General features: G+C 44.2%; 1 protein-coding gene across 4 annotated transcripts; it reads left to right on the top strand.

The window, feature by feature from the left end:
* Window positions 1-842: 842 nt before the first annotated feature.
* Window positions 843-15,416, top strand: LOC135400979 (splicing factor, suppressor of white-apricot homolog). Of its 4 annotated transcripts, none has more exons than XM_064633042.1 (13): window positions 843-1,050; window positions 1,867-2,036; window positions 2,988-3,095; window positions 3,311-3,375; window positions 3,981-4,191; window positions 6,457-6,530; window positions 7,155-7,299; window positions 9,159-9,356; window positions 10,888-11,244; window positions 13,174-13,377; window positions 13,486-13,684; window positions 14,663-14,914; window positions 14,974-15,416. In XM_064633042.1, the coding sequence occupies exons 1-13, from the start codon at window positions 872-874 to the stop codon at window positions 15,050-15,052; spliced, it is 2,241 nt and encodes a 746-aa protein (XP_064489112.1). In that variant the 5' UTR covers window positions 843-871; the 3' UTR covers window positions 15,053-15,416. The 4 variants fall into 4 exon arrangements, with proteins under 4 accessions (XP_064489112.1, XP_064489114.1, XP_064489111.1 ...); XM_064633044.1 differs by having other exon boundaries at window positions 6,454-6,530; window positions 13,174-13,206; XM_064633041.1 differs by having other exon boundaries at window positions 6,454-6,530.
* Window positions 15,417-16,425: the final 1,009 nt, after the last annotated feature.

Genomic DNA, 16,425 nt, shown 5'->3' with positions numbered 1-16,425 from the left:
GTGTAGGTACTGATGGAGGGTACGTGTACCGCAGTGTAGGCATCTGGGAGAGTCAACTTGTCTGAGGCGGTAACGCCCACTGAGCTGCAAAATCCACATTGAGTCGCATCCGATAAATTAATGCGTCGTGACGAGAGGTGTTTCATGGCATCCGGAAAGCGAGCGTTGGATCAACACTTCTAAGCATAGATGGGGGGAGATGTCATTTGTCTACTGGCGGGAAGCCACTAGACGTCGAAGAATGAAAGGACGGTCTCCTATCAGCACTGCCGACGTATCTGAGATGAGAGAGCGGCTTCTGCGGCGCCGTTAGCCTGTTCATTCCCCGCGACACCACCATGGGCCCACCATTTGGAGAACCAGCCTATGTCGTGCTTCGTAGCTGGTAAGCCGTTAACTCATCCGTCACCAGGGATGCGGATGAGCCTCGTATGCCTGTGTTTTGAATAGCTCGCAGTGCAGATTTTGAGTCAGTAGTACACTCTCCGTTCTCAAACATTGCCAGAATTGGCTCTTCCTTGAAAGAGCCTTTTTTTTTTTTTTTTTTTAAATGTAACAGTCTGTTGCACCATCTGGGTTGCCTTTTCCCACCCTTTCCTTTCGTACTACAGAAAAAAAATCTTAATTTAGGTTTGTAGTTCACACTTAGATAGTGCACCAATATTTCTCACGATAAAGCACCATATTTCTTCCGCTACCACGGCAAACGTTGAAACTTTCGTCACTAATGTTTCAGTCAACGTTAGTTTCAGTTCCAGATTTGTCTCTGTTGCTGCCTGTCCCGCCCACCGGCGGCAGCAGCAAAACAGCACGAGCACACATGCCACATTAAATCTCAGCCAATCCAATCCATTTCTGGCTTGAAAGGAAAATGGCTTCCTCTGCGAACGGTCGAACGTGGGCCACGGACGATCGGTATAAACCAGAGGAAGAACTATTAGTATTCGGCTACTCGTGTAAGCTCTTTAGAGATGATGAAAAGGCAACATTTATTGACCGAGGGAAACATTTGATCCCCTGGATGGGTGACGACAGCCTTATGATTGACAGGTCCGTCTGCAACAAACAATGCGCTCATTGTGGATTCTCTGTTGCCTCATGAAGGTTTTTACACATGTTTTGATATATTGCATGCTACAGTAATACAACGCTAATGATTTTGCCTAGTTTTAGCATCCCTCCCTGCAGGTAGCGTGTGGAACAGCTCGATGGCGACGTCTTGGATCAGTACTGATGAGTTCGTTTTATGTAGATGAAAGCTCTTTATGCTTCTTCTAACGAAAGAGAATGTTGATATTGTGTTCCTCCGTAAGCGCAGATAGTGTAAGTGCACTGTATTGATACTGGTAGTGCTTACATTGATAAGAACAGCCGCAACGTAAGTAGAGCATCTACAAAAACGCCTCATTTTCAACACGAAGAGCACAACTGAATTTCCCCGCTTTTTGCATGTTCATGACATCTTTGTAAGGTGAGAGTGAAGTACTGCGTGACATGTATATGGGGGACACGCAAATGTGGGCTGTATCGAAAATGGACACTGTTGCACAGTAATCATATGTGAGCATTGCCTTATTGAAAGCGGTATGAAAGCTTTGCCAGATATAAAACAGTACATATGAGATTGTAGCGCAGTGAAAGTGACCTTTAATTGAGAGGATAATTTGAAGTTAGACAAAATGTTTGTGTAAGCAGATGCAGCCTTGAGATTATGATCCAACTTAAGTCATACAGAACTAATTAGTAGAAGGGTTTGATGCATGTAACACCTTTTTGCCATTTTGCGTGTGACTTTCTTAAGTGCTTCCCAACACGACGTTTCACCCACATTTTGCATTTTGTGACCTTGCTTTTCATGTTGTCTAGGTATGACGCCAGAGGTTATCTACATGACCTTCGTCAGTATGAACCAAAATCAGGTGGGGCCGATTACTTGTCAGCACTTTCAAATGAGGAACGACAGCTAGAGGAATTGTGTGAGGAGGAACGTTACCTGGCACTCTTCAGAGACTTGCAAGAGGAAGCCATTTATAAAGGTAAATATGTTTCGCAGTATTTCACTCAAGGTATAGGTCTTTCGGCCCACACGATATTAACTTATTATTCGCGGGCCACTCTTTTTCGCAAATTTTGCTAAAGCAAAAGATTTGCTCATTTTTAGGGCACGTGAACATTTTGAGCAAGGATTGACACAGCGAAAACAATGCTGCAGTCGCAAACTTTGTTTTCACAGTTGGTTCCTAGCAAGCATTCAGACTGCTTTGCAGCACAAGCATCTGCAGTCCTGTTTTAATGAAATGTGGTAGGGCAATCTCAGGTGTATCCCAAAGAAAGGCGATCAAACCGAAGAAGGCCCCATTCAGTGTTATAACTGCCAACGATTTGGCCATATTGCACGAAATTGCCGAGGTTCTACACAGTGTCTCTGACACCCCACTCTCTGATACATCTCTGATACAACTCTGATACCCCAGTGGGGGTATCAGAAATTTCAGCATGTAGTTTTTGCAAAATTTAGTGACCGTGAATGTGTGCCCTGTGCCCGATTCGTGAAAAATTCGGGAAAATTTGGCAAAATTAAAGGATTTTATAGCATATACATACGGAATTTGAAACATCAAAAGTGCTCAGAAAGCATAATCAGGGGCAGCGGGAAAAAACAGTCTTGGCTATGAACAAAGCGCCATCTGGTTGGGTGTGCCACCTGGTGACAATGCAAGAATTTCCTGTGTGCAGCAAATTTCATTTACAGAGGCAGTAAAACTTTTGCCCCTGGCATAACGCCAGTCCTGGTTTAGATATATTCATCATCATCATCATCATTGATCATCTTATCATAACAGGCTGGTATAATTAAAATTGCAGGACGCTTTTCAAATGTTCGTAGAACTAAATGGCCAAGTGAACTAATACCCTGTATCCTGGGATACCGCAGCACACTGTCAGCTCTTTTACTCTACTCATAGTATCTTCGTGTATATTTGCAGAGGAAGAAATAAAGAGGCTAAATGCCGCCCTCAACCCAGAAACTGCACACAAGGAAATTGCTTTTTCTTATAATTCCGAGAACAGTGCCGAGTCACCACAAGCAAAAGGTCAGTCTGCTTTATCCATGGATCCCAATGTTATACATCGTGTCCTAGCTCTACTGGATATACCATTGAAGGCTGGTGAACGTGCTAGTTGGTACTTAAGCATGCTGGCAAATTCATGGAAATCTCTGAAAGACCCTGTGCTATGCACCATGCCATAGAAAAGGGGAGTGTATCACAACTACTTTGTTTTATTCTCTTTTGCCTTGTGCCTGCAGATGACAGCAGTGAAGCCCCCTTTAAGGTTCCCAGTGGCCTCCATATCCCACCTTCAGTACCCCAGGTAAGCCTCAACGTCCATGTGTTCTCCTTTAATTGAGTGCCATGTTGCTACCAGCCAATCGTTTGGACTCCAGAAGTTTGAGATTACTGGTTTTCAGAAAATGTAATTGGCAACGTCCGACTCTCCATAGAATCAGTGAATTTTTATGTCTAATATTTTGGATCACCCTTTCAAGGAACAGCTCTGATTTTTCATAGCATATGAACTTGCCGTGATTCACCACGAGTTATTGCGTGAATTTATCAAAGCGGCTTTGGAGCGTGCAAACCTTAAGTATAACGATAATGATCGCTGTGTAAAAGTTGAAGACCGGGCCCAGCTCATGCTGACAAGTATTGCAGATAAAATGGATTAACTATTCCAATATTACTTCAAAAATTATCTTTTTCACTTGTGCAGTGTGTGTTCAAGCTAATGTTGGCTTTTGCCATATGCCACCACTGACACTGAGAAATAGGCGGTGTCTGTACTGTATGAAGGGAATTGATGTTCTGAGGCTGGAACACATAGAAGGGACAAATACATACGAAGTCTCAAGTGCCAAAGAAATTAATGATGTACTATCATCAGTACTATATGTATGTTTGACTGTTTTTGACTTACAGCCTCCCACAATGAAGCTCCATGCTATCATCGAGAAAACAGCTGTGTTTGTGTCTCAGCATGGTCCTCAAATGGAGATAATTATCAAAACGAAGCAGGCATCGAATAATCAGTTTGACTTCCTGTCGTTCGACCATCCTCTCAACGTCTACTACCGCTTTCTCACTGAACAAATCAAGTGTGGGACATACATCCCAACACAAGTGTCAAGCGGTAAGTTCTGGTCCTCAAGGTAGTCCGCAAGAAATATTATAAATTGTAACACTGTGAAACCTGCGTATAACGATATCTGCGGTTATCGCTAATTTAATCGTTATGCGAGGGATATCGCTACAGGAGGGCTGACCTAGGTCACCGCCACTCTACGGAAGTGGATCAGTGCTAACGGCGGATGGTAGAAAGAGGGTGGAAATACGAATATTTTATTGAAAATCGCTCATTTGTTTTTATTGCTTTTGGTTGCCGTTGTAGATACGCACAATTTCACGTTCAACTGTGCTGAGGAGTGCGCCGCAATGAGCAGGCATCAGACGTTCCACGATAAAATTATTGAGAACGTCGACAGCATGAAGCATGCTACGCATGCGTCTTCAACTTTTTCGTACGCACGTTTTCGGATCATTTTGCAGTTCGTTCCTGCGCCGTCGACTGTGATAGACCGTACTTTATCACGATGGACGTCAGCCGTGTTCCGCGGTGAAGATTCTCGGTGATCGCTAATGTAACGTCCAAGTCTATCGCTTTCCGTTTCTTCGGCTGGGACGCCATCGTTGACAGAGGTATCGATAATGCGTCAAAGCAGGAAGCGGGAGCAGAAATGTTGTGAACAGCAGGTCACTCCGAAGGAAATCTTAAATTCCCGTTTGGGACTTCAGTACCGAAAGTGTGCGAGGGTACATCGTCCATCCTCCGAACGTTCCGTTCCCGCAGTGTCCTACAATTCGCGGAAGGGTGCAACGCCGGACTGTGAGCTGCCAGAGTTGGTCTGGCTAAGCTAACACGCCTCTCCAGTGACTTCCAAGGGCGCGCCATTGGAAGGGACAAACATTCCGATCAATTCACGTCAATTCCCATCGTGTTACACCCAAGATATTGCTGAGGCTGTGGCACTACCAGTTACTAGGACCAGGGAATCTCGCAGACACAAAAATCAGCCTTATCGCTTCTAAAAGTCATGCGTAATAATTACAGCCTTGCGTTTCCGGGTTAAACCCGTTTTTACCCCTCAATTCGCATTATCATTGCTTAGAGTAAAGCCCGATCAACCCTGAAAACAAACTTTCCGAAATGCAAATTCAGCAACCAGTACAGGCCCTGGTGAATGCTAAACACTGCATATTCAGCACAGCTGCTCAACGCCTCGTATTCATCTGAATTGCAAGAAGCACTTTCTCTTATTTGCCACTCAAAAATTTGTTTTCCCAACCGGTTTTGCCCTATTTCACGCTATTTTATGGCTTCTGAGATAAGACCTGATATTGGCCCCTGATCTTCAGAAAACATAAAACCTGGAACCACAATGGCCTAGCAGTAATCAGTAATTGAGTTGCAGTAGGATTAGACTGTGTCTAGCTAGCTAGAGTACATCTAGAGCCTGAAGTTTTCGGGAAATATTTTTTTCTAAATTCGGGGGGTAAAAATTATGGTAAATAAACATATGCACTAAAGTCGTGCAAATTCGGGGCGAAAAACTTCCAGTATGCTAAACTCGGGGAGAAATCAGGCTCAGTTACTCAAACTAACTTTAGTGGTTTGGTACAAACGGTGATGTAACAGCAGTTACTGCCAAATAAGTAAGTTAGTGATTCCTACAGACATCCCAGTGAGGGCTTTTTGCCGGGTAAAAATCGGATTTCACCCTAAAGAAGCAATCTCCAATTCGGGGTGCAAATTCTGAAGCAGCACATTGACAAAATGGAATGCCGACAGAGCTGAATGGGCTGTTCTCCCGCAGCTCTGTTGTTCTATTATCGGGAATGGTAATGGAAAAGTAACTGAAATGAATAACGGATACGGAAATATTGCAGTAATGAAAATGTGTAGTGAAAATTATTTTGTTCCCCTTCCCAGGCTTTCGGGTAAATATGTGTGTTGGTATAGTGCCAGACATAAGCTGGAAGAACACACGAGTGTTGTATTTACTCCTCAGTGCAACACCCTAGTGGTGGGAGAGTGCACTGATTGTGACACACCACGGTGGTTTCGTTATCACTTGAATGTGCTTGCAAAGTGATTTGCATTAATGTCGCTACCCCCCCTCCCCCCGCTGGACGAGTGAACCCTCCTGCCACTGGGGTCTCTCGCCGAGCAGCAAATACACCACTCAAAGTGTTGTGTAAACTTCTGTCCAGCACTGTACCTGTGAATTTGTCTGCACAAGTGGTCTGATCAGCAGGTGGATGTCTGGGACACATGTGCTACAGCGTATAAAATGATGTGTCAGTTGTGACTAGAAACCAGATGTCTCCTTCTCAGCAGGCAATGAAGACACTGATGACGAGGATGATCACTACTTACATCCAAGCTTGCTGCCCACTCCATCGTCCTCTGTAGTAAGTTAAAATTAGGAATGCACTAATAATTGTACTTATATAGTGTGCCATTTATAATAACCACAGAGCTAGTACAGACACTATTTTAAACAAGAAAAATTGTAATACAACGGAAACACTGTTAGTTTTTGGCATGGTTGTTCATTTTGCCTATTTTTGAAATGAATCGTTGAATCCATTCTCCCATCAAGTTTGTCTCCTGGCATCAGCATCTTTCAAAGACTGGTACTAGCTTTCCCACCTGTGATGACATCAAGTTTACGTCTCAAAGTGATACCAGTAGCTTAACTATAGGAATTTCACTGGATGTCTGTGATAAGATGATCCCAAGCCAAGTGATGATCACATGCATACAATTAGTATATGTAGTGCCTTTTATACTTCGTGCCTTAGTCTTTTAGACCGTAGAACCACATATTGTTTTATTTTCCACTCAGTATCTTTTGATTTTACCTTATTGTACAGCTCCTGAAATAAAACCAAATTTTTGCTCCCCTCATTTCTCAAACAACACAGTTGCCTGTACATGACATTTGTCACATAAAGTATAGTAGTAGTACTTCTGTTAAGACAAGTATCCAAACTACATATCTTGTGTAATATGCTACTGTTGCCCTTGTGCAGATGCAGGAAGTATCGAAAGTTTTTCTGAGGAAAGATGGGGAGGACAATGCCTACTCTCGCTTGGTCAAGAACTTGAGGCCGCAGGTGGACAGCCCAGGCAACAACTCTCCAAGCCAACAGGACGTTGCTGCACAGCCCTATGCTGGTTTGTCTGACTTTGCATACTATATATACAGAGTTTGCACAACTTGTACTATAGTATATTTGTTAGTCGATTGACTACGCCCTGTTTAGGCAGCTGTTGGATGTTAGACGCAGCGCCCGGGGCGAAACGAGTATCACGCCCCCCAAACACACAGCCCATTTGTGCATCCCCATACCGTCACCCTGGTAATTGAACCCCTTTACTTCCGATTACGCACATTTCAGGGTCCATTCACAATGTCAGGTGGAATATGCGCTGCTGTCTCAGTGCACACAGTCTACTGCCGAAGCACGCAGCATGCAATTTTACACCGGCCTGGTACATCGAACCTGTCTTCAATCGCGTCAGCTTTTGAGGCGCTCAGAAGATAGTTCCAACAGTACCCAGTGTTAAAACATTTAGATTTTTTTCAAGTGATAAACCGTGTGTCTCAAACCTTTTTCATCTCTGTTGACAGTTTGCACCCAAAAAAATCTTGCCCAGGGCTGCGCCACTGGTTAGACGTGTACCAAATGGGGCCCATCTCTGTGGCGTGCTGACATTTGTTGTTGTTCCTTACGTGAAAGTTTTTGCAGAAGCAACCGGCTAGTGTCAACAATTTTGTAAAAATACTGAGTTTATCAAGTGAGATAACATGATGCCTGAAGAAGAAGCTCCTCTCAACATTTCTAATAAGTTTCAGTTTGTTGTGGGCCAGACTATAACATGCAGCAGCATGTGAGCGGTTGAGTGTATCTTAGCTGCCATAGCATTAATGTGATCATGAATGTTACCTTTCGCATAGCGTGTTGCTGTTACCAGTCCCGTTAGGGAAGCATAATTCGTAGTAGTAGTTAAACTACCTGATTGTAGTTAAAAAGTACTTATCAACTACTTGCAGAAATGTAGTGTGCAACTACTAGTTAAACTACTATTTCAAATAGTTAACTACAGTAGTTAGGTTACTGCAGGCGCCAACTACTTCCGATTTTGCCGCAAGCTATATGGCACTATTGTGCTTCCGACTTTCACCTTGAATTACTTGTTTGATGAGAACGGAGGTGCAGAGCAATTGTATTAAATCTTCACTTTTATCAATGGTTGTGATTCATATTTAGGTGTCCAATAACACTACAGGATGGGATTGGTGATGATGGACAACGTTAAGTAGTTAGAAATGTATTAAAATACATTGCAGTAGTTAAAGAAGTAGGTTTAACTACCTCCCCTGAAAAGTAGTTGAACTACTAGTTAAACTACTCCATCGTGAAGTAGTTAGTAGTTATAGTTAAACTATTGTAGAAGTAGTTAGTGGCCATCACTGGCATTTCCTTTTTTCTCTGTATGCATCTGGTTCTTCAAAGCTCAGGACAACAATTACGCTATCATACAGACCATGAGAATACATACAGTATCGTTATAACTAGAGCCTTAAGTTTCCGGGAAATACTTTTTTCCCAGTTCAGGGGGTAAAAATCGGGGAAATCAACGTGAGCTCTAAATTCATGCAAATTCGGGTGGAAAACCTTCCAGTAAATTCCTAAATTCGGGGAGAAATTGGGCTCTGTTACTCAAACGAACTGTACTGGTTTGGTACAAATGGTGATCTAATTGCGTTTGCTGCCAAACAAGCATTCCTACAGACATTTCAGTGAGGGCAATTTGCCGGGTAAAAATCGGGTTTCACCCTAAAGAGGCAACCTTCAATCAGGGGTGAAAATTCGGGGAAGAAACGGGTTAAACCCTAAAACTTCGGGCTCTGTTTATAGCATATGCAATGCTGTTGTGTGTCAACCTGTATTTGTTGTCACGATGTGGTGTACCACAGTAGAACATTGTGAGAATGTCGGCTCATTACGAGTGCTTTTATTCTGGATCAGACGGGTCCGGAGAGTACGGCGCAGGAGAACCCGTTCCCCCACCACCCCCCGGCCTGGAGCCGATCCTGCTGCCAGCGCAAGCAGCACTGATGGGCTACGCCGTGCCTCCTCCGCCTGACATCCAGCCCATCATTGACAAGATGGCTATCTATGTAGCCAAGAACGGCGACGACTTCGAGACTGTGGTCAAGAGCAAAGGTGAGGCTCCGCAAGCAGCCACAGCTAGTATGGTCGGGCTAATGTTTCTTGCAGTTGTCTGGCAGCTGGCTGACGTGGTGTGGACAGCACACACCGCTGCTGGTTGTTTATTGTGTGATGGGCTGCCCGTTGGTTGGAAACTTTGCAGGTCTGACAGGTAAGGGGTGGTCACTGGGCTGGTGGTAGGTACGCAACCCATTGTCGTCTGTGTAGGGGAGGAAGAACTGCCGAGTAAACTGAAATCCTTGATTTTGGTGCACAGTGCTGTCAGAGACTACTGCTGCTGTACTTGTGGGTCTTTAGCTTGTATACTACTCCATTTCCATCCTGAACGATAGTGTACAGATTATAAAATTATAAAGCCCTTTCTCGGTATCTCAAAATAATTCGTTAGAAGCCTCGCTGAGATACCTCCGTAGTTGTGGTGTTACTACATACTGTCTCATTCCGTATGGATTTCTTCTTTGGTTTTGTGCTCGCACTAATATCTGAAGTGATTTGCAGGTCAAATGATGATGTCATTCAGTCTGTAGCACTGGTCCTGCTCTGGTAGAAATAAACCTCCACAGCACGTACAATATTGTTAGATGGGGTCAGCAGGGTGACGTTACTGTTTCCTGCACTTCCTTAAAGCAGTTGAGTGCCTGCTTGACATCCAAGTGACTGTGCTTTAAAGGAGCAGTGAAGTGACTTGTAATTCCCAGTGAAAATCATATTACTAAAACACATGACTATAAGGACATTGACTGTGAAATATTCTTCCTGAAATGCAGTTTATGAGCGAGATATGTAATGAAATGTTGTCACTAAAGTACCACACTTGCATGGGAGATTCAAGGGAGGTGCAAGAAGGCAGCGAGTGACATTACTTTCTCCTCCACCACCACCACCACCACTGGTCTTTTACGTGCTTTTATGGTTCTCTCACTACCATCCTCGTGACAGGGCTTATGCATGTGCCTTCTATTGTGTCCACGTCCTTCCTCACATTGCAATATCTGTACTCGAGGCGTAGCGTGAGCTGTATGCAAAAGGGAGAGCACACTTTGTATGTGTAGTGTCTGTTGTGCACTTTGTGCTATGCTCACATTTTTTGTGTGAAAAGGTTACCTAGTGATTGAGCATTCTACCGCTATCGAAAACATTGCCTTTAGGACCTGACACTGCTCCTTTAGGGCTTTCGGCCTTGTATCCTGTGAGACATTTCATGTCTCATGAAATCACTTCTGAACTACTAATCGTTCGTTTTGGAAAACTACTTTCAACCAGCTAATGTGACATGTTTTTCTTTGTATAGTTGAGTTGCCAGCAAGGTGTGAGCTTGATTCGTCGTGTCCTTGAAATTTTAGTCTAGTCAGTCACAGGTTCTTATCCGAGCCATTACCTCTGCTAGTGCACATTATACTGGAATTTTGAACGTGCTCGAGCCAGTTTTGCAGTTATGTGGTTGAATTCGCTGTTTACTTTTCTACTCAGGTCAGCTTTGTTTTCGTAGTGTACATCTCTTTCTTTCTACATTTTCTCCCTCAAGGCGACAAGAGATTTGAGTTCCTGCTGCCCACCCACCAGTACCACACCTACTACTTGTACAAGAAGCAGAACTACATCAACGAAAATAAACCACAGGATGAGGAAATGGTGTCTTCTGAGCCGGCACCCCTACCTGCTGCAGTTCAAAGAGTAACTACCATTGCCTCCAGTCTGCCTGCTCCACCCGCAGCACAGCTGCCTGTGCAAGAAAATGGGATTGCTTCCTTCGAAGCAAAACTTCCACCCAAGTTTCTGCTCGGGGATGACGGCACCGGCTCGGGTTCCAACTCCCCGTCTCTTCCTTCTCTTTCTGCTGATGACTCTGCAGTATTGCCAACAGAACGTTCTTATGCAAAAGGTACATTTCTAGTCCTCAAAAAAAAAAAAAAGGCCTTTAGTTCAGTGATGGGGAATACTTGAAGTAACAAATACTGAAGTACTACTTTATGTACATTTCTCAGTTCTTCTACTTTACTTTAATTACATTTCCAATTAATTACATTGCATTTCCAGTGGTCCTTGACGATAAAAGCGCTAAAAGAGACAAACACAGACGACACAACATAGAGCACTCTATGCTGTGTCATAGAGTGCTCTATGTTGTGTCGTCTGTGCCCCTTTGAAGTACGAATGATGCCAGGTACTTGCACTGTGTCTACCAACCTGGAAAACCAGAACTTGTCAGGGAATTTTGATGCGACTGGAAAAGTCGGGGACTTGTCAGGGAATTTGGCCAAGAAGCAGCTGAAACGAGGGAAAATCGTTGACGAGTGCCGCGATGATGTGCAGTGAATCGCACGTGTCGACCAGTGGTTGAGTGGCCATGCTGCAGTAACGTTGCCATGAGCAACAGTTCGCCAATACAGCGAGCTCAGAGGCAGAAAAGTAGGGCAGCCTCACTAGTACGTACTCAGTAAATGTTTTCTTTTTTTTAAATTCCATGTCAGCGCCGCGAGGCAACTGTGGCTATGAGCGGCGTACAGACTTTGATAGATGGAGAGAGGATAGCAGGAAGCAGTGGGCGACAGGGGGTTTAGTATGCGTCCTGGGCCGACTTCAAAGGGGAACTGTCCCGACATTCATCTGGAAAGCCTTTGGAAAACCCAGGGAAAACCTCAGACAGCACAGCCGGTGTCAGGATTCGAACCCGTGTCACCTCCCAGTCTCGGCGTGGAAAGCGATCATCTTAACCACTATGCCACGGCAGCTGGTCTCAATAAGTGATCTGTTTTACGAGGGACCTGGGTATCAAAACGTAGCAGCAGGCACCAAGTTCCCTTTTGTTTTCGTCAGGAAATTTGCTTGAAATACAGTCAACCCACGATTTATGAACACCTTCGGTTCCACGAAAAATCGTTCATAAATCGAGGGATTCATAAATCGAAAATTCCGTTCACTGAGTACTATCGAGCAAATGGAACAGTATTTCCGTGTTGGGATTGTGTTTATAATGCCATATATTGTGCAATTTTGCTTTTGACCATGCCTTCTGCTGTATCAATCTCACAAAGAACAGACGTTAGCGCATTCACACTCTGTTTATTATGCAATACTAAATTGTTTAATTTTGCTTTGGACCATGCCTTCCGCTGTGTCAATCTTGGAAAGAAGAGATGTCACCACATTCGCACTGGACTGCTCTCGGATTTCCTCCGGGATTTTTAACCTCCGTTTATTAATCTTCGGGTGACAGCGACCACCTTATTCATCATCTGAGGTCAGGAACACTTGGTCGCACCTTGTGCGACCCCAGTTTGTTGTTCGGATTTCAAGGGGTTAAGAACCGAGGGTGCAATACCTGGAAAACGTTTTGTCCGTTCAGGCGTCATTCATAAGACCACGGAATAATCCCTTTGAAGGTTTCTGTTGACCTCGAAACGATCCGTTCATAAATTGAGGGCGAAAACACTGGGCAACTTCTAGTTGGTTCCCAGAAATTCCGTTCATTATTCGAATATCGAGGTTCATAAAACGAGGGAAAAATGAATGGAAATAGTTTGGTTCCCCGTGCTCGTGTTCATAAAACGAGGGAATTCATAAATCGAAGGTTCATAAATCGAGGGTTGACTGTAGTCATTAAAAACCTGGAAAATGAATCTGGGGATTTGAAGGCTGCCACTTCGTAGTCTGCCACCCGAACTTGGTACTTCAAGTATAATTGTGGGATCCTTTGCCCATCGCTGCTTTGGACACACATTGCTTACACGCAAATGAGGAGCTGGTTTCTCTACCATTCAGTGCTTTTCTGATTGCACTATATGCAGGTTATTTTACTTTGTGCTTTCAGGGCCAGTGAGCTTCTCCTTGAAAGCTAAAGAGGGTGAGAGCAAAGAAAAGAAATGTATATCCCTCGTTGGGGTTGACTCTGACTCTGAAAGTAAGGGAGAGGGAATGGACGTACAAGAAGGAAGCCAGCCTTCCAGCACAGTTGACAGTTCAACAAAAATCGGCATATCTAAGTATGGGGATAGTACAGAAAGAAAAAGTGCAAGTAAGGCTTCCATTGAACCTGGGCATGCCTCTTCCTTAGCTTCTTCATGCTATGTATCCGTGGTAGCCTCATTTACGGTGCCTCGTACGGCGCATTGAAATTTGACAGATGCCACTGGCACAGCGGTGTCATCCCAAGACCAGGTCCCAAGCAGCAAGCAGATTCAGCTGGAAAGAAAGAAACGCCTTGCCAAATTTCTCAGCATGATCAAGGACATGCCCGGTGCAAAAGACGGTTCGCTCGCTGTACAGGAGAAGTCGAGCAACCCTGCTGGCACATCTCTCAGGGACCCACTTCCTTCCCTCAGGTCTGATCTTGTATATGAATATGCATTTTATTTTACGATACTTATTGCGCAAATATTATGTTTGCTTATTGTTTGAGACCGGGGCACTAGCCCATGCAAGTGCATGTTTTGCATCCCCCATGGTTTTGTATCCTGTCAGAACTTTAAACTTTACCTCTCTACTGTACTGTACTGTACTGTACTGTACTTAGGGCCCTGTGTTTTAGGGTAAAACCCGTTTTTACCCCTGATTTGCATCATCATCACTTGGGGTAAAACCTTTAAAGGAAAAAAAAAAAACTTTACAAAGTGCCAATTCAGCCACCAATACGGGCACTGGAGAACACTAAGCGTTGGGCATTCAGCACAGTTGTTCTGCATCTTATGTCAATTTAGAGTGTGAGGCTCACTCGTTTTTATTCTGCACCTGAAAATCTACTTTTACACCCGATATCACCCGATTATACGGATCCTGAAATAAAACACTGTTTTTAACCCCCCCCCCCCCCCCCCCCCCGATTCAAATAAAAACATAAAACCTGAAAACACTGCTGTAACTGTACTGTACTGTAAATGTACTGGAGGAACCACAGTTCGGAGAGCTCCTTTTTAGAATCTCAACATAAAAGTTAGTTGTGGCTGCTGAGGAGCAGTTCATGAAGGGCGTTTGCCCTGACCAGCCATCAGCTCGGCTCCTACCATCTCAGTTGATAGCTGCATACTGTACTGTACTGTACGTACTGTCCCTTCGCAAGACCTCTGCAAGTGTTCTGTGCTTGGCCTGTGGGTGCGTGCATTTTAGCACACACTGTGCAATGACACACTGCACACTGTAGCAATCACATTTTCCTGTAAAGTAGTTCACCAAAACATGCCACCAGGCAAAACTGTCAAAAGCACTTTGCATAACTGTGATAAAACTATAACGCTTGCAAAAAAAGGCACGGCAGTGCTGTGACACGCTCTTCATGACTGACTTGGCTTGGCTTGGCTTTGCAGAAGTCCTTCTGATTCCTTACCTGGGTCATCGCCAAAACAACAGAGAAGCGGTGACTCGTCCGGGGAATCGCCCCGCAGGAGTCGAAGCCGATCGCGACCTTCCCGCCACCGCTCAAAGTCACGTTCTCCGAGCCACAGGAGGTCATCACACCACCACCACAGCCGCCGACACGGAAAGAGGAGATCCCGTTCTCGCTCCAGGGAGAGGAAGCATCATAGGGGCAGGGGCTCACCTGCTCCTAGGTCCAGAAGGTGAGGGATAGCGAAACAGTGATGGAGGGATAGAAGCCGCAACCATTTTTGTTGTCCAGGTCGAGAACCCCTTCTCCGTCACATCGGTCTCACAGAAAGCGTTCGCAGTCAAGGTCGAAGAGTAGCAGGAAGAGGTAGTGTCGTCACTCGTGTGGCAGTAGTAGTGTACAGTTGTGCGTTGTAAATAGTTTCTATGTTTATTTGTTTGTTTGTTTTAATCTGAAGTGGTAAGAGAAGAAGGCTGGAACTCTTTATTCGAAGGTATTGAAGGAAATAAAACAGATAAACAGATGGGCCTCAAATTGATAAACAAATTGCTCGAATAAATGTGACATGAAACAGGAGCGTGCTCATTAGACATTGTATAGGACAGGTTGTTGTTGAAATATAATTTTCCGCTAAGTATTGTTGTCTGTGCTGTAAAGTAAGCTTGTACTGTACTGTTCCATAACACTGCAATTTTTACATGTGTGAAACAATAGAACACTGCGTGAGAACTCTACACTTGGTTTCATCCTCAATTCGCTGTGACCCCAGTGCATGTGAAGTAAACAGATGTCCTTAGTCAAAGGTGGTGGTTTTCTCCTGCTTCTGCTTGATACAGTGTTTAGTTTATATGGAGCTATGGACTGTACACTACTGGTACGTACAAACACTGTTGTTGATGCTGGGTTATTGAAAATTCCATATGGTATGGAAGCAGTACAAATATGTTTCTCTCATTTTGGGCGACTACTTTACTGGTTGCACTTTTGCACAGTAAGGGTTTTGCAAGAGAACTTGGGAGCAGCACTGGTTTGTCCATAGTGTGTTCGTTTTACAGGTGTCTTTTTTTAATCGAGGCAAAAATCAACGTAGAAGATTAGACTTGTTGGACACAAATCAAGTTTGCTGTAAAATTGGGTGATACGGGGTGGCAAAAAAAAGGAGCTGCTCTTGCATTATGGATGAATGCGAGTTGCCAAGTGGCTATGGTGAATGTGCAGTACTCAGCGTTCTCCGGTGCCTGTATTGGTGGCTGAATTTGGCAAGTTTGTGTTCCGGGTTTTGCGTCGTATACGTTTTTCTCCGATAAGCACGTATAACAGGACGCAGGCTCACCAAGCACCACCCTTTTTGTTGATATGAAATTTCTTTTAATCGGCATTTACGAAAGTTCGTGGAGTGATTATAGCCTTTCGATGACTTCATCCGATTTTGGATCTTCAGTCCACCGTCAAAATATCGGGCACAAGTGAGATTCTGTCTTGAATATATGGGGTTTGGGGTGAGTTTAGCAGACTCCTTTCGTCGGACTGAAAGCGAGGGCGCGCAAAAAAGTGTTTTACAGGCAGTAGGCGCTCTGAAACGCATGATTTTCGGCTGTTTTTGCCTGTGCGATAGCTACTCAATATCCGTGTCAATTGTCATGAACTTGAGTAAATTTGGCACGCGCTTCGCATTGGTGGGCAAAAAAGCCACGTTTACCTGGCAAATTTCCGAGTTCAGTTCGTTAAAACTGACATAATAAA

Source organism: Ornithodoros turicata, chromosome 7 (genome assembly GCF_037126465.1).
Source record: "Ornithodoros turicata isolate Travis chromosome 7, ASM3712646v1, whole genome shotgun sequence".
NCBI classification, from domain to species: Eukaryota; Metazoa; Arthropoda; class Arachnida; order Ixodida; family Argasidae; genus Ornithodoros; species Ornithodoros turicata.
The sequence above is the reverse complement of the archived record's forward strand: the minus strand, read 5'-3'. Positions and strand labels throughout refer to the sequence as shown.

Coding starts and splice junctions, on each gene's coding strand:
- LOC135400979 (XM_064633041.1), top strand. CDS start 872: ATGGCTTCCTCTGCGAACGGTCGAACGTGGGCCACGGACGATCGGTAT. Junction 3,096..3,310: donor CGAGTCACCACAAGCAAAAG/GTCAGTCTGCTT, acceptor TTGTGCCTGCAG/ATGACAGCAGTGAAGCCCCC. Junction 6,531..7,154: donor CCACTCCATCGTCCTCTGTA/GTAAGTTAAAAT, acceptor GCCCTTGTGCAG/ATGCAGGAAGTATCGAAAGT.